The sequence below is a fragment of the Ptychodera flava genome, chromosome 13, assembly GCF_041260155.1.
Source record: "Ptychodera flava strain L36383 chromosome 13, AS_Pfla_20210202, whole genome shotgun sequence".
In the NCBI taxonomy this organism is placed as follows: domain Eukaryota; kingdom Metazoa; phylum Hemichordata; class Enteropneusta; family Ptychoderidae; genus Ptychodera; species Ptychodera flava.
The window spans coordinates 2998301-3017064 of record NC_091940.1 but is presented as its reverse complement, the minus strand read 5'-3'; the positions used below and the strand labels follow the sequence as shown (position 1 = coordinate 3017064).

Below are 18764 nucleotides of genomic sequence, written 5' to 3'. Positions count from 1 at the left end.
AAAGGGTCTACGGATGATCACATACTGCTGATAGTGTGTGTGTGTGCGTGCATCACTTCATCAATAAACTAAAGATACCACAATTCAATGGCAGGGTTTCAAATGTGACTACCGGTATGTTGCCCCCTTTGTTGACCAAAACAATTCATTCATTACCAGTCAAAAAAAAGATCAAACCAGTCATAGAGAATATATGCATCATTGACAAATTGGAAAGTTCGGTGATAATTATGCATTTTCTAATGTCAATTTTCAGTGTTTTAGCAAATGTTAAGGAAGGTTGATGGTAGGGGAGTACAGTTACTACGGTACCATTTCTTCAAGACTTTGACAACACAATTTCACCAGACCAAGAAATTAATGACTAGAACTAGATACAAGACTTGTACAGTACAGTAAGATGATTTAGCTGAAATGTCTAGGGTCCCAAAGTGAATTTATCCTGTATTGAAACTTGATAAGAACTGTGTAACCTCTAGGTCAATCTGATGCACCACTAACTCAGTGTTACTGGTATCTTTGAACTCCCAGAAGTTCCCAAAATTGACCAAAAGAACTCAGAAATCTTAAAAGTATGAGGTCTCTCAGATAAAGTTTTTTTGGTGAAAGGCAGAGTTCAATTGTGGTGATGGTCATTTCTTTCTGTTGAATGGTGAATATTATTACATGCCTCATATACCAAACGTCACGTGCCCCATGGAGTTCAACAGTAACTGGTTGATGAATTAGCAGGCCAATCATCATTTGACTGAAAGAGACCCTGAACTATTTTCAGCTTGATAGCTTTGGGATCTAAAAATAATCAAATTACATGTTACATAGGAAATGCAGATTTTTTGTGTAAAAATTGATAAACCACATAATAGTGTATTAGATGTATCAGTGTGCTGCTCAATGATTAAAAATGTTCTAAGTTTTGATTGATTTTAGCCATCATGGAAATAAAGCATATGATTATCATATACAAAGAAAACTAAAATTCGGAATGAAACTATGTCAAAGAGGCATGTAATAAAGAAATTAATGACCAAAACAAGGGGCTATGTACCCTCATGTCAGGAGACCATTTGCCCTTCTCAGACCCCCATCCTAATGGTCATTTCATCTAACCTTTGACACATAATCCCTTGTTTGGGCTATAATATGTAGTGTTTACCATCAAACCCAAAATGATAATCTTTAGTAATCCAGTAGGTCTATATACAAATGTATGAGGATTCACACAACAAACACAGAAAAGTACTGTGGTCAATTGGTGTTTGATAAAAATCCCTGGGGATGGAGCTGGTGATGTGAAGTTCATCACTCCATATATAACTCTCTCTCTCTATATATATAATATATATATATATATATATATATATATATATATATATATATATATATATATATATATATATATATATATATATATATATATATATATATATATATATATATATATATATATATATATATATAGATGCATTGGCATTGACACAATCAACCAGTATGAAGGCATCTGGGTTGGGTGACATATGTACTTAACAGCTGGAAGGGTTATGATTAAACAAGTTTATTTTGTGTAAATTCAAAGAAAAGAGAGATGAAAAAGGAGAGAGTGTGAAAAATTGAGATACAGCAACCAAGAATTAATGCTATGACATAAACTGAATCGTGTATCTTTGCTTTTGTAAACTACGAAAATATGGGAAACGTGACTATTCATGTATTTTATACAAGTGACCAAAATTTAGTAGTTTATCAGGTAGCTGGATAGAGAAATTCATGGAGAGATTTGAGCTGAGAGATGCAGAATGTTTTGGGCAAATATTCGACTTGTCAATGAAGTTGGGCAATTACTGTACTTAGAAAAATGTGAGTGATTTTTCTGGTCTCTGACCTGCTACGATTGCTTGAAAAACTGACTCAGTTATGTAAGTCAGGTATATCTGAAGGTTGTGTGATTTTATAGTTGTATAATGTAGAATTTAAGAAGTATTTTTAATCAGGAATTACACAGTAAATTGCATAGATATGGATGATGAATGTTGATCATACGGCATTTTATACAAAGAGCATCAGCATAGGGAGACCAGTTAAAACCAATCACTTTTTTCATTGAATGAAGACAGACATTTGTTACAGAAAACTGGTGAAAATTGAACTGAAGACAAGTCTCTTAAAGATCAGATAGAAAGACAATCAACATCAAAAATACAGAAGAAACAGTAAATGAAGAAGGCAAAAGATTTCATTGTAAGAGAGCAAGTAGACACAATTACATGAAGTTTCTTGTCTATATCACATCTTTATTGATGAACATTTTCCTCTGCTAAAAAAAAGATTAAAACAAAAAATGAAATAACTAAAAGCTTAAATGCAAGCATTTACAAAATCAAAGAAAATGAAAGTGAAAATAAAATAAAAAATAAGCTGGCTATTTCAAGTAAATCTGCTTTCACCCAACAGGCAAACTGCACCAGTTTCTTAAATTATCTTATCAAGCAAATAAAACTTTTCTTTAAAATAGAGCAGGTACTTTTTTTTACAATCTCACGAGAACACTGTCAACAAAGAAATCTATAACCATCTCTATAATAAATAATTTGGTTCTAAAAATTCTACGACCCTTACTTGTTTGTTTGTTTATACAGTACAATGTACAGAAGACTGTGTAATTTATTAAAACAGCATGAAGGGAACTCTTCCTCTTTTTAAAAACATTTTGGCTAATAATGCCGATATATTTTGGTAACTAACTCAATAAAATATTTGCGAATCAAAGTGTGGTGTGCTATATGTAACTGAAATTTTGCCTATTTTGCAAATTATGGAGTAATTTAATTATATGCAATATCAGGGGCAGTCAGTGTTACGGCAAAATCTGATATTTTTATAAAGTACTGCTTATAGGTATGGACTTTGTTTACATATTGACCAGAAATGTTACAAATTTCATGTGAAGTTTGTTGCAACCTGACAAACTGGTTTAGTTTCTGAATGTCAATCTTTGACAAACTGCTATGGGCACCAGTATTGAATTTCATTGATGCATCTGTTGGATTGTGATACAGTAGTAGTTGCATACATGTATTCCTACCAACTCTCTGGGTCATTCTAGTTTTCTAAAAGACTTTACAGCAAAACAGTGCTACTCAGCTACAATCTGATCATGCCTAGGATTACACGTGCAACAACAGTAATACTTTGTTTTCAAATTACAATGCAGTTTCAAATACAACAGACAATGCAAAAATGTCTAACAAACTCCAATGCAGAGAGCATAACTGAAAATGTTGACATATTACTGATTGAGCAAACTGTTAATGGTATCATTTGAGTGTCTGTAGAAACAGTGAAGATTGCTAGAAGGGTTGGACTCTTTAAAAACAAAGACACTGACAGCATTATTCTGGACACCTGCAAAACTAGAACTGAGATATAAAATGAATGCTAAACATCAAAATTCAAATCAGTATAATGTACAAAGCACATAAAAACACAACAGTGTAGGACAGAACTTGATCAGACAAGGTATCACATACACTATTCTATTCAATTCAATATTTTAAATTTACCTCCTGTTATGGCTTTATATTTTAGGTTATCATAATTTTTATATTAAAGCTTACAAAAGTTGTACCATTTTTATACATTTTGGTTTGTGCACTACAAAGACATTTAAAAATTACACAGAATACAGCTTTACTGGCATATTGATAGCTTGACAACACATCTGATCCTGATGCAGCACTTGCATGGTTTCTGCGTTTGAAGTTTTCAATGTTGTAAATGATAAAACTTTATGTCATTCTGTTCCATCCTTTCATTGGGTTTCCACCCATTCTCTATTCCTTGATCTGCCACCTGTGTCCTTGGATCGTTGCTCTTTCTTCCAGGCAAGCAGTGTCTCCATACAGGATATCTATCCCTAGACATTAGACTCTGACTTCAGTTCTTGAACCCATTCCCAATGCTTGTTTTTCTTCTGGTGTCAATCCACTCTTCAAAGTTCTCCTCACTGTTTTACAAAATGACAAAGTAGCATTTTTAACAACAGCAGCAGAATGTAACAGTTTCCTATAAATCAATGTAATCTTGATTGTCATTGAGAGCGTTTCAACATAAGATGTAATTTAATATGATGATGATGATATACATGTACTCAATTTAAATGTGTTTGTCTTACACCAAACAGTGGTCAGGCAGATGTTGTCAAAGAGAATATATTTACTAAAATTTCATCTTGGTAGGTAAAATTTTCTGTCAAAATCTACAAAGTGAAGCTAGAACCATCATTGCATTATGTCATTCTATTTCTTAGATGGATTTGTAAATTGTATTTAATGAATAAATACACAAGTTTGGCTGACTGCCAAAAATGACCAAAATGACATGATAGTTGTAGATGAAGTTCCCTGACTGGACAGGCTACAAGGGACAAGTCTGACTTTCACAGAGATATGTCTAAGGATACTCAGAGACAAGGGATACTTAGAACTGAAGAAAGGGCAATGTCAGAGCCAAAGTACACTCAGAGACAAGAGATACACAGAGCCAAGGGATAGTCAGAGACAAGGGATAGTCAGAGACAAGAAAGACTGAGAGACAAGGGATAGTCAGAGACAAGGAAGACTGAGTGACATGGGATAGTCAGAGACAAGGGATAGTCAGAGACAAGGAAGACTGAGTGACATGGGAGACTGAGTAACAAAGGATACTCAAAGACGTAGACTGAGAGCCAAGGGAGACTGAGAGACAAGGGAGACTAAGAGACAAGAGAGACTGAGAGACAAGGGATAAAGAGGCAAGGGATACTAAGAGGCAAGGGATACTAAGAGGCAAGGGATACTAAGAGGCAAGGGATACTAAGAGGTAAGGGATACTAAGAGGCAAGGGATACTAAGAGGCAAGGGATACTAAGAGGCAAGGGATACTAAGAGGCAAGGGATACTAAGAGGCAAGGGATACCAAACTCACATGACTTCCTGTTACTTTGTCTGGCTCTTTTCCTTTCCCTTGGAGTGTGTCTATTACTTGGTGCTGTGGCAGATTTTACAAGTAATTCCATCATTTCATCGGGAGCATCATCATCATCTGGAGTCCCTGCATAATGTCCTGATATGTGAAAAAAACACATGACATTACCAGTGTTTTCTCTGCATGTTCATTGAAAGTGGCACTTTGCACCCCACTCATCAAAATTAGGGGCAGACTTGATACTTTAGGGGGCAGTCACTGTTGATGTTGATTTTGCCTTCCTAGGAAGTGCTTCCCCAATATCATTACGATCGTCATCCAGTTCAGTTGCGTCGACTATGTCGCATGCAGCACCCATATACTACTAAAATCTACATCATGATGTTTTTCAGCTTGTGATGAGCTGGGCTGCTCTCCATCTTCTATTGATTTGTCACTCACAGGTTTCCCTGACTCAGAATTTGACGTATTTGTTCGCTTGGACATGATTTGGTCTGAATTTGGGGGTACAACTCCACGAAAATATGTGCTGCTCTCCTGGGGTACTCCCACAGAAAGGGCACATGGTATATGCCACCTCAATGGGTCACTTTTTCACAAAAAATCCCTAAACATGGGTTGATTTTTCATCCAAAAAACCCTAAGCATGGGTCGACAGAAAAGAAATGTCCCATACTTTAGGAAAAAGCATTCACATGCAACAGGATAAAGGTGAAAATTCCTCAAATTTGTCAAGCAAATCCCTAACAATGGGTCATATTTTCGGAATATACATGGGTTGATGTTTTCTACTTGGGCGGAACACCCCCGTATGAAAATATCAAAAGTATCCCTCCTGGACGCCAATCAAACTCTTGTGTTCACTGCGATCAAGATTGATCGTCACTGCAGCATGCCTACACAATGCTTACGCTGGAATATTCCATAATTACATCATTGATAGAGTGTTTCAAGTTCTGCTTTCAAATTTTACCGCTATCAAAACATGAACATAAAATTGCACTGATATCGATGGAGACTGAACCACAACTACACCTTTGGCTATTCTTTTCAATGTGAGAGTATTATGACAAGAAACAACAGCAAATTCACAGGTCGCTTCACTATGTGCTTGAGTCACCCTCATATATATTGACATCTTTGCTTGCTGTATTTTGTGTGTGATTTCCGTGCTGTCAGTAACTGTTTCAGGGCAGACAATGGCTCGAAAATGCACAATATGCGCAATTGTGCAGTTGAGAGAAAACCCCGCATTACAATAAACGATCATATATTGAACGAATCCCTGTGAAAAGGCTTGTAGTCATAATTAGATTTCAAGAGGCATGGGTGCATGGATGGATCTCTGGAACAATAATGAAATACAGCTCTCATCTAGTTTATTCTTAAAACTATCCTCATCACAGGAAAGAGTTGAATAATGTATGGCATCATGTCTTTATGGTTGTAGCATGACCAGAATAAGACAATAGTTAGCATACTAAACATACCCTGAGCTCGACTTCTGCTTCTTCCAAGGTGTTCATCACCAGGAGCTGTGCCTGTGTTCTTTAACAGCTTCTTCAATTTATCATGATCATCCTTGTCTTGTACTTTACTGAAATTCTTGGTCTACATGAAACAAAGGCAAAAGGTCACAGAGGTCAAAACTCACAAGGCAAAGATAGGTACAACAAGCTGTAGATGTCTTCTCTGACACCATTCACACGTAAACTAACAATTTACTGTAATAAAATCTCACGCATCATATCCTGAATGGAAGAGGGAAGTATTACAACAACTTATGAGTGATTTCACTTTTTTGAATGTGTTAATGTGTTTTTTGTTTTGAAGATTACTGAAAGTTATAATTTTTCAGGTCAAAATATAAGCACTGATTGACAGAAAGTCTGGAAGGAATATAATTTGGGTGACAATCCTTCAAACAATGACATAAAACAAACAAAGCTTTCAAATATATTATAAATCCCTAACAACATAACAAAATAACTAAATAATTGACTTACATCACTGATAAGCTTGCCTCTGGTCTTGTTCCTCTCTCTTTGGTTGGCTTTCTTTTTCTGTACATCCAAAGCTCTCTCTCGAACTGTCCTGTACTCCAGGGCAAACTCACTAATAATTCGACAGAACTGGCCAATTTTCACTTCCTTAATGGCCTGTGGAGTCATACCCATGTACAGCAGCAATTTGTGAAACCTGTGCATTAAGAATTCATAAAATCTTACATTATTGAATTTATTCATCAATACTGACCATTATTGATTACAAAAAATTTTGTGAAAGCACTAAAAAATAGATAATGCTGAGAGTAATCACACATATACGACAAATGTTGTGTTGTCAAAAGTTTGATTGCCGTAACAATTTTTATTGTCCATGATTTGCATGAACTTGTTGCAGTAATATAAAACAGGTACAGAAAGCTTTACAGTGTATACTTATGTAATAGCGGTACATTATGCCAATGGTTGTACTATGGGATAATCTAAAGACTTCATTACCTGTTGATGACTCTCCTATGAACAGTTTTCAAAACAATAATTCTCTCTGCACAGTCTCCCAAGAAACTCTGCAATCTAATATTTATAGAAAACAAAAATTTGTTAGCACTGTCAATTTCAAAGGACTTTTCATGAAATGTTTCATTCAGTGCCTAAACCCTTTCATTCCACCAATAGACTTGCTGTTATGTCTGTATGTTGATTTAAGTTTGAAGTGAATAGAAAACAAGACAAAGATCAAATCTCAAAAGTAATATAAGGTCTCAAACATGACCCAAAGTTGAAGAATGGCCTGTACCATGACCAAACTTGCACATTGCAGTACAGATGAACATAATATGAACATATGAATCCTGTTAAGTAATCCTATACAGATAATTTACCATGAGACATATAATCTGCATAACTGCACAGAGCTACTGACCTAAATCGGAGTTCTGAATGGCTGTCATGTTTTGCTATTGCTTTCAAATGTTCCCATGATTCTTTGCATCTTTTTTCCATTGTTGTTAGGTTCTCAGATATTTGGTCAAATTCAACCTGGAATCAAAGAAAGACAACATTTTGAATTTGCATTTCCAAAAAAATATAATCCCACATGATTTCTGATACAACGTATCTATATTGCTAATATAAGTGAAAACGTCATCCATATCATATTATAAATAAAATTTTTGACATGCAACGGTGCAAACTAGAACATTGTATCTTTGCATTCCATAATGCAAATATTGTGAAGGAGGAATGAGAGCCACGGAAAATCCGGCACATTTTTCACTAATTTATACATAATTTCTTTACATGTCTCCGAACTATTCTGATCAGTAATACACAATTTTTCCCTCTGTTACAAAACAATGAATTGTATTTGATTAAATTACTCTTCATACTGTTACACACAGATAATGCAATTGTTTATTTCTTCACTGCAGCTATCATCGATTGAACAGACCTGCCACACTGGCAGCTATCATCTATTGAACAGACCTGCCACACTGTCAGCTATCATCTATTGAACAGACCTGCCACACTGTCAGCTATCATCTATTGAACAGACCTGCCACACTGTCAGCTATCATCTATTGAAAGACCTGCCACACTGTCAGCTATCATCGATTGAACAGACCTGCCACACTGGCAGCTATCATCGATTGAACAGACTAGCCACACTGGCAGCTATCATCTATTGAACAGACCTGCCACACTGGCAGCTATCATCTATTGAACAGACCTGCCACACTGGCAGCTATCATCTATTGAACAGACCTGCCACACTGGCAGCTATCATCTATTGAACAGACCTGCCACACTGTCAGCTATCATCTATTGAACAGACCTGCCACACTGGCAGCTATCATCTATTGAACAGACCTGCCACACTGGCAGCTATCATCTATTGAACAGATCTGCCACACTGTCAGCTATCATCTATTGAACAGACTAGCCACACTGGCAGCTATCATCTATTGAACAGACCTGCCACACTGTAAGCTATCATCTATTGAACAGACCTGCCACACTGTCAGCTATCATCTATTGAACAGACCTGCCACACTGGCAGCTATCATCTATTGAACAGACCTGCCACACTGTCAGCTATCATCTATTGAACAGACCTGCCACACTGTCAGCTATCATCTATTGAACAGACCTGCCACACTGGCAGCTATCATCTATTGAACAGACCTGCCACACTGTCTGCTATCATCTATTGAACAGACCTGCCACACTGGCAGCTATCATCTATTGAACAGACCTGCCACACTGTCAGCTATCATCTATTGAACAGACTAGCCACACTGGCAGCTATCATCTATTGAACAGACCTGCCACACTGTCAGCTATCATCTATTGAACAGACTAGCCACACTGGCAGCTATCATCTATTGAACAGACCTGCCACACTGTCAGCTATCATCTATTGAACAGACCTGCCACACTGTCAGCTATCATCTATTGAACAGACCTGCCACACTGGCAGCTATCATCTATTGAACAGACCTGCCACACTGTCAGCTATCATCTATTGAACAGACCTGCCACACTGTCAGCTATCATCTATTGAACAGACCTGCCACACTGTCAGCTATCATCTATTGAACAGACCTGCCACACTGGCAGCTATCATCTATTGAACAGACCTGCCACACTGTCAGCTATCATCTATTGAACAGACTAGCCACACTGGCAGCTATCATCTATTGAACAGATCTGCCACACTGTCAGCTATCATCTATTGAACAGATCTGCCACACTGTAAGCTATCATCTATCGAACAGACCTGCCACACTGGCAGCTATCATCTATTGAACAGACCTGCCACACTGGCAGCTATCATCTATTGAACAGACCTGCCACACTGTCAGCTATCATCTATTGAACAGACCTGCCACACTGGCAGCTATCATCTATTGAACAGACCTGCCACACTGTCAGCTATCATCTATTGAACAGACTAGCCACACTGGCAGCTATCATTATTGAACAGACCTGCCACACTGTCAGCTATCATCTATTGAACAGACTAGCCACACTGGCAGCTATCATCTATTGAACAGACCTGCCACACTGTCAGCTATCATCTATTGAACAGACCTGCCACACTGTCAGCTATCATCTATTGAACAGACCTGCCACACTGGCAGCTATCATCTATTGAACAGACCTGCCACACTGGCAGCTATCATCTATTGAACAGACCTGCCACACTGTCAGCTATCATCTATTGAACAGACCTGCCACACTGTCAGCTATCATCTATTGAACAGACCTGCCACACTGTCAGCTATCATCTATTGAACAAACCGGCCACACTGGACTCACCTTACTGCACCTGGTGATAGGACCAATTTCTGAGTACAAGTCACTGCTTTCTGGGAACTTCTCCATCATCATTATACACAAATGATACAACAAACTTTGTTTCCTGACTGTGTCCTTCACTTCGGGTACTTTGGCAAGATAATCTAGCTGGAAACCCTTGTGCTGTCAATACAAATCAAAACGATTGATTCAGTTTGATGACATTTACCAACTTATTGGAAGTGCACTCATAATTTTCAAGTAGTTAACCTTTTGTTTTGAATATTTATTATAACCAGAGAGTGAAGAACTCATTGCAGATTTGATAATCACAACAACACATACAACCTGTACCAAGGAACACTAGTGATACAACTACTGGCGATGGGAATCAGTTTAGGTCTCAGTGAATACAATTACTTTTACTTTTGTGCTTGACAAGAGAGTATGTACATGTATACACATTGGTTAACAACAAAATCTATGTCTTCCCGTCACTTTGAATACAACTTGTCTTATGATAACAAAACCTTTCTGGGCCTACAGAAGAATAAAATGTCACACTCTGATTATCACAGTGATCTTTGGAAATCAGACGTTGGAGATTCCATATCATGGCGGTGCAAACAAATACATGTGGATAAACAGCAGTACACAGTCCTAACTATGTTTTGCTGTGGTTTTGCTTGTACAGTGGTCTACTTGAACTTTTGGTGTAACAGATTATAGCCATAGCCAAGATCTTCAATGAGAGGAAGACAGCTTCAGTGTGTTCCATTGTGTATGTGTATACGGTCTGTGTTGACACTGATAAGTTATATTCTCTGAGACCAAAGTGACCAGGTTGAAATGCTCTTCCTTGCCAATACTGAGCATTAGATGTACTGAATACAGTGAACCATTGTACCAATGTACAATTATTGATATGAAACAAAGCACTCAATATTGACATTACCTGTGCATCATTTAAGAAATTTCCAATAGCAAGCAGCATCGACAGTATTCTTCTAAAAGTTTTATTCTCTTTCAGGTCTTCCATACCTTTCTTCAAATCCATCAGAGGCTCAGCAACCTCCTGAACAACAACAAAACACAACACGTACAAAATCACTTTTCAGAGAAATAAGATATCTATTAGATTCAATACATTGAACAACAAGTAAAACATAAACTGTGCTGAAATATGACAAAGTTCTGACCAAACAAACATCCTTACACGAATAAAAAACTTTTCTCTCTACACATTATGCAGTTAGGCTCCCATATAAATTTATTAACTGATAATAAACAAAGCACTATAGATAAACGTTGGATTTATGCTGGGTCTAGAAAGTCTCAGTGATAAAAAAATTCCATCATTAACTGAAAAACGATGAACAATGGCTGTGAAAACATCATGATGCAGGTAATAATATGAAACCTGTTTGACAATTATCATACAAACACTGACCAATTTGATTTTAGCCAGGCAAATAATTTCTGTTTTGTTATAAACTAAGTACGAAAGATTGATGTACAAAATTGTTGAGAAAGCTGGAAAACTTTGGTTGATATGAATGTTAAAAAAGAGGAAGTCCAATGTGTCCACTGACCTGTTCCATGCTGTCATAGTCCAACTTAAACATCCACAGATTCAGACGTGCATTCAGCTCACTAATTGATCCTAATGTAATTAAAAATTGTTCTGCAGTTCCTAACGGTAAATCTGGATTAGCAAGTGATGCCTCTTTAATTTTGCTTTTTTCTTCATCTGTTGGCATCATGGTAAGAATTTTCTGTGAAGTAATTACATGTCATTGTCAATTTTTAGATGTCAGACCATTTTAAGGTAGTATGCACCTCGAAAGTGAAAGACTTCAACTTTTGCTCTAACTTTCCTCAAGGAATCTTTCAATCATTCTCTTTCAAAATCAAGAATAAAAATTGGGGGTCACCGTGCAAATTTTGGTACTAGAGAAATAAATTACCCAAGATTTACCGATATTAGAAATTCAAAATGGCCGCCATCCCTGTGTTAACTCTATGGAGAAAAATGAAAATTTTCAAATTTCGAAAAACTAAGCTGGTAGAAAGTTTTCTTTTACCAAGAGCTTTAAAATGAACCCCCATATGTTGTATATCAGAAGAGAATTGTAAAAGTTTGAGAGCCCGAATGTCTGTCCCCGAGGTGCGTTCTACCTTAAATGTAGCCATTTTGCAACAACAGGCATAGTCATTGGTAAGAATGATCATGAACACTAGACATTTTACATGTTTTTGTCAGTGAAAGTATTCACAGCAAGAATAGATATGTTTTAAACTGTAGTTGGATACAATAGTTACCTCTATAGCTTCTCTGTTCATTGCAACGCTGTCCATATTGAGGATGGCAGGTTTAATAGTTCTAATACTTGGTAACACAGTCATTCCAATGTTTATAGCATTGGATCTTTTGGCATCTAAGACCGTTACTTCTTTCTTCTGTGTTGCTTCTTCCATTTTCTGACAGAATCAAGTATTAAGATGAAAAGGCAAATTTGTAAGGGACTGTCTCAGATTGCAATACAAGTTTTGTAAAATTTATGAGATGTACAGGACCTTCTCAGATTGTCGTACATGTTCAGTAAATTTATTCATTTGTTCAAATCAAACTATAGACCCTTTTCTATGGTCTATGATCAAACCTTCTTCCACCGAACAAAGTTCAATACAGCAAAGTATGGTTATCACAAACAGTTTCAATACAGCCACTGAATACTAGTACTGGTGTACCGTCTTCAAAAATGAAGATTACATCAGAGTCGTGATGGTTACAACTGCAAGTACAGTATATCAAATATAAGTCACAATGTTAGTTACTCTCCTTTATTGGTGTTTTGTATTTGAAATGGTACAGCAGTATTGAAAGGTGCACTGAAGATGTATATTTATTTTGGTAGTTATTTTGGTGTGCAAAATAAGCGGAACAGTCACATATAATGATTGAATGGAGATCAAAATCCTGCCAAACCAAATGAATAAATCTGCTGTGATAATGTGAGACTGTCCTTAAACTAGATAAAGGTAAAGGTAGGATTCTGGGAGAACTACATGTACATTGTATAACAGCGACACAATGGCACGTTTTACAACATGAATACACTTGACATATAAAAGCATTGCAAATGTAATCTAGGGCTGTGAACAGTAACCACAGAGATTACAATGACTTTTTGATCTGGGAAGGAATGTAACTGACAGGATAACCAAAAACAACACTCCATAAATGAGTGTTACTTTCTGAGAAATGGCAAACTATAACTCATAGTTGTCTTGCAAATTTTAAATTGGTCACATTTTCATGATTTTGAAAGTATTTTGGCATAAATAAGCACAGCAGTGATAGTTTATTTACATTGTTAAAAATTGTGCATGGACAACATTAATGTTTTACTGATGTCTTTGTTGACATCAATCTCTGCTGACACTTAGAAATCAAATTTGCCAAATGATGCAAATGAATATAGATGTGTACGGAAAGGCAGCACTTACAGAGTATGAAAGAGCAACAACAAAGGAATGTTGTGTTGCAATCTGACAGGGCAACTACACAGCAATGTTGTGCTGCAATCTGACAGGGCAACAACACAGCAATGTTGTGCTGCAATCTAACAGCTAGGGCAACAACACAGCAATGTTGTGCTGCAATCTGACAGGGCAACTACACAGCAATGTTGTGCTGCAATCTGACAGGGCAACAACACAGCAATGTTGTGCTGCAATCTGACAGGGCAACTACACAGCAATGTTGTGCTGAAATCTGACAGCTCGGGCAACAACACAGCAATGTTGTGCTGCAATCTGACAGGGCAACTACACAGCAATGTTGTGCTGCAATCTGACAGGGCAACTACACAGCAATGTTGTGCTGCAATCTGACAGCTAGGGCAACAACACAGCAATGTTGTGCTGCAATCTGACAGGGCAACTACACAGCAATGTTGTGCTGCAATCTGACAGCTAGGGCAACAACACAGCAATGTTGTGCTGCAATCTGACAGGGCAACTACACAGCAATGTTGTGCTGAAATCTGACAGGGCACCACAGCAATGTTGTGCTGCAATCTGACAGGGCAACTACACAGCAATATTGTGCTGCAATCTGACAGCTAGGGCAACAACACAGCAATGTTGTGCTGCAATCTGACAGGGCAACAACACAGCAATGTTGTGCTGCAATCTGACAGCTTGGGCAACAACACAGCAATGTTGTGCTGCAATCTGACAGGGCAACTACACAGCAATGTTGTGCTGCAATCTGACAGGGCAACAACACAGCAATGTTGTGCTGCAATCTGACAGGGCAACTACACAGCAATGTTGTGCTGCAATCTGACAGGGCAACAACACAGCAATGTTGTGCTGCAATCTGACAGGGCAACTAAACAGCAATGTTGTGCTGCAATCTGACAGGGCAACTAAACAGCAATGTTGTGCTGCAATCTGATGGTTTTTACTTTGCCAGTCCATTACAATACTGTTGATTCTAATATGTTTATAAAATACACTTGAAAGCCCCATTTTACATCAGTGAATAAAAATACATGAGAGTCGGCATGGAAATTTTCAGTTGACACAATGAACAAAGTCAGACACAAGTCCGATTTCATTGTCCATCAGCCCAATTTCATTGTCATACCACAATATCAACAATCTATTTAAAATTTGTATTATCAAGCTGAGCAGAATTTTTGCACAAAGTCATCATTTTGTTTTGCAAATTTTGTTTCAGTTGAGAAGTGGTTTATCTGTATTCTGCTGGAAGAAATAAATACCAAGTGATTTATCATCACGATTGTAATCTCAGCTTATTTGCCAACGTAACAAGAAAATACTTCATTATTGTCACTTCTGATATATACAAGATTATACATCATCAAAATATTGAGACACAAGATCTATCAGCACTGATGGATGAGGTTCTGACAGATAGCGCATTGTAAATTTTTTGTTGACTTTTAAAATGAAACATACAGCCACATGACGCAAATCAAAAGACAGTGACTTTGTCTAAGACAAGGGCAATGTGTCAAGCAATTAACATCTATATTAACATGGACATAACAGCAACATTGATCTTATAAGCTACAAGGTGATGTTTAGCTACGCTGAAGAATTATCTTGCAGCTTGCCTTTACATAGTAAACTTGACATTACTGAATGAAAAGAAGCTTTTTTTGCAAAATAAAAGCATTACAACTAGAACTGTTTTTACAAGAAAACACTGAACCACCATAATATTACCTGTGTAAGATCCTGATGTTGGCAAAAACAAACACATAGTATGTTGTGTTGGTTAATATTTATTTTGAATTATTTGATAACATGCATCAACTCTGGCAAATCAAGTTACTGCATTATGGCAGCATCAGTGTATCAATTTCAGAAATAAACAAAGCCTCTCATTTAATTAACTTTTGCTTTGCTGTAGAAAAGAGCAAGTTTGGATGAAGATTTTCATTTCTAAGCTTACTCTACTAAAAATACACCAACATCTATCTGGAAATATTGGAAGGATTAATAATGTGGCAATTTATAAATGTACAGTCATGAAATATACATGTACTTTAACTTGTGATTCTTGGATATCAGAGAATACGTTTGTACTTACACATTATAATTCATGGTTTCATATTCCTCCTAATGTTTCAGCTTTTTTATCATTTTTGAACTCCAAAGACCAGTGATCAAGAGACTGTAAAGTGTGTACTGATAGATATTATCTATTCACTTACCTTAAATGAAAGCTCCTTGGTTCTAGATTCAAAGAGATGTTCTAATTTAGTTGTGTCAAGTTCAACAGGATCTAGTGTATTCCAAATTGTTGTTTTTACTGGACTTTTCTGACTCATAAAAGGAGAGTTATTTCTCACTTCCTTCCAGAATAGTTTCAAAGTCTTTTTAGATTTCTTGAGTGTGCCATCAGATGGTTTGCCTGGCACCTTTCCATCCAAGGCAGTCATTCCAAATAATGGCGGAGGAGGAGGGACACCAAACAAATGAGGGGGTGCAGGGGGAGCAGGAGGTGGAGGGGGAGGTCCACCAAGTGGAGGAGGTGGAGGAGGTGGAGGAATACCACCAACAGTCGCAGAATCAACAGCTGTTACTTTAGGTTCAAGTACATCTTCATCATCAGATGCAGCAAGATCCGTAAAATCTAAGTCTTTAATCTTAAGTGCTCTGTTTGTAGAAGCCAGGAGTTGATCCCAGCGTTCATCTACTTCTCTCTTTGGTGGTGCTGCAGCTTTATGTTGCTCAGAATCACTACATGTAGGTGACTTTCCAACACTATGCAGTCCTTCAATAGCTTGTCCAATAACACCAGTTCTATCTCCTGTTGGACCAAGAGGTCCTTTGTCACCACTTTCATCAACAGTGCTTTGACTCAACCGTTCCTGTGCGTTCATTACTGCCCCTGCATTGTCAATGTTGTCTTGAACTGTACGTGTAACTTCTCCTGTACTGCTTTGTAAATTCTCTATCCTATCACCTAGTGACTCTGTAGCTGACAAACACTGTGAAATTCTCCTTGTTGGGAGTGGTCTTGCCTCTTTTGGTAAGTCCTCCTCATCATCCACACTTTTCATCTTTGATCCCATCATAGCTAGGAATAATCTTTTGTTATTTGACAAGACTTGATCTTGTGAACTGTCACCTATTCTCTCTGATCTTTCCTGTTCCATTCTTTCCAATTCTGGTTTTTCAAGTTGTGCACTGAAATCAGAATTCATAATTGGCCTTCTTCTTGGGTCAACAGTTGAACTTGGTGGCGGAACACCTTTTGTAAATGCTACAAAATAAATAAATAAATAATTAAACAATAAACAAACAAATATAAATCAATGTCTGTGAAGAAAGTCTCAATGTCCTTGATCACCAATACTTCTAATGACATATTTCATTGGATACTTTATAAATAAAATGAAGAATTACTTAGAAAATTGTTCATTATGTAAAAATTATGTGGCATTGCAAGAATTGAACTGCAAAACATTTCTTGATGTTCAAAAGTCAATTTCTTCTGTATTGCATATCAACAGATTAATTTGTTATTTGGTGGTATTATCCTTGGTATTATCCTAAGACAACTCTAAAATACAGGTTTTATACTCTGGTCAGTATTTGACACAATCCATATTCTTAAGGAATCAGGATATAGGACAAGAATGTTCATTTTGGGGTCTTTTTCCTTGATATAATTTATGTATATCATTTAAAATCTATTGAAGGTTACTGATTGATGTTGTAGATGAGTTACCAGATGATGATGAGCCTTCTGTACTCTCATTGGAGGCAGTGGAAGTGGATGATATGCACGAAGGTGATGGAGATTTTCTATCTTCATCTCGCAAACTGCTACCACTTGATGAAGAACTTGAAAGTGAGCATGAATCTCTTTCCTTCAATCCTTCATTTCTCATCTCCTTCTCTGATGGCACTTCTTCAAATCGATTCCTGAACCGTGATTTTGATACATTCAACTCTACAAAATAGCAAAGCAAAACATTTGACACATGAGAAAGGATCACTGAGACCTATAGTGTGTATCCTTCACTGTAGCAAAGATGGAACATCTAGCATTAGAAAAGTACAGCATGTTGAGACTTACAAAGATGTCAGCATAGGTGATAAGTGACACTGGAGAACTGGCGACAGAGAAGATAGGAAAGAGTTGAAGAGATTGGAGAAAGACTTACTCTTCTGGGAAACAAGCTCAGTTAGAATATCAGAAAGTTCTTCCTCCTCTAGCTCCTCTATGAAAGGTGAAGTAAGAAAGGAAAAAGCAAACAGAAATAGGAAATAGAATCATACAGAACAGAGAAAACTGAGAGTACAGAAGAGAAAGATTGAAAGTTGACATGCTTGGAGTTTAGGTTACAACATGCTTATAAGAGCTGAATCCATTGTCTTCTGTTGAAAAGTCAAAGCATGCCAAAATTTTGACTTAAAACTATATCCATGTTCCACATGTCTACGGCATTCATCTACACATTATCTCTGTGAACTAGTTTTATACACTAGATTGGATCTTCATCATGCTGTAAGAAAACTGATGTATTAAGTGTTAGTTTAATATTACAATCCTTCTATCACCAGTTTTATAGGATTCGCTTTGTGATAGTTGGATTGTCCTGAGATGTAATCACAGAACTTTACAAACACATGTAATGTATGTGTTTCACACGATGCAGTTGATGATTTCAATGTGAACCATCCATGTATCTTGACATCCTAGACTGTTAAGATGGGGAGAAAGGTTATTTTTACTGTTAGTCAATCTGAGTACAATACTTACTGTGAGTTGCATGCGGAATACCTATCACATCAAAGGCAAACAAAGTATTAAATGTAGGCAACTGGAATATGACTTGAATGAGGACTATGCTGCCGTTACACTGCCATCATATGAGACACTAAAGGCAGCCATAGTCCACCTACCTTCTGAGCCTGGTGGTTCTTCCTCTTTGAGATATTCTA

The 18764-nt window shown here is 37.1% G+C and overlaps 1 protein-coding gene across 50 annotated transcripts in view; it reads right to left on the bottom strand.

Annotated features, from left to right (window-relative positions):
* Positions 1 to 1539: 1539 nt before the first annotated feature.
* The window catches only part of LOC139147099 (uncharacterized), a 137390-nt gene continuing 120165 nt past the window's right edge, over positions 1540 to 18764 (bottom strand). For 41 of the 50 annotated variants that reach the window (XM_070717996.1, XM_070717973.1, XM_070717962.1 and 38 more), the window contains 12 exons: positions 17545 to 17769; positions 16022 to 17076; positions 12591 to 12749; positions 11861 to 12043; positions 11224 to 11343; positions 10290 to 10451; positions 7891 to 8006; positions 7467 to 7541; positions 6969 to 7161; positions 6453 to 6573; positions 4963 to 5100; positions 1540 to 4003 (listed from right to left, as the gene is read on the bottom strand). In XM_070717996.1, coding sequence (XP_070574097.1) covers positions 3921 to 4003; positions 4963 to 5100; positions 6453 to 6573; positions 6969 to 7161; positions 7467 to 7541; positions 7891 to 8006; positions 10290 to 10451; positions 11224 to 11343; positions 11861 to 12043; positions 12591 to 12749; positions 16022 to 17076; positions 17545 to 17769 — 2630 coding nt within the window. In that variant the 3' untranslated portion in view covers positions 1540 to 3920. Of the gene's footprint in view, positions 4004 to 4962; positions 5101 to 6452; positions 6574 to 6968; positions 7162 to 7466; positions 7542 to 7890; positions 8007 to 10289; positions 10452 to 11223; positions 11344 to 11860; positions 12044 to 12590; positions 12750 to 16021; positions 17077 to 17544; positions 17770 to 17983; positions 18041 to 18725; positions 18762 to 18764 lie in introns of those variants that run through there. The other 9 variants (XR_011555636.1, XR_011555638.1, XR_011555641.1 and 6 more) reach the window with 4 other exon arrangements.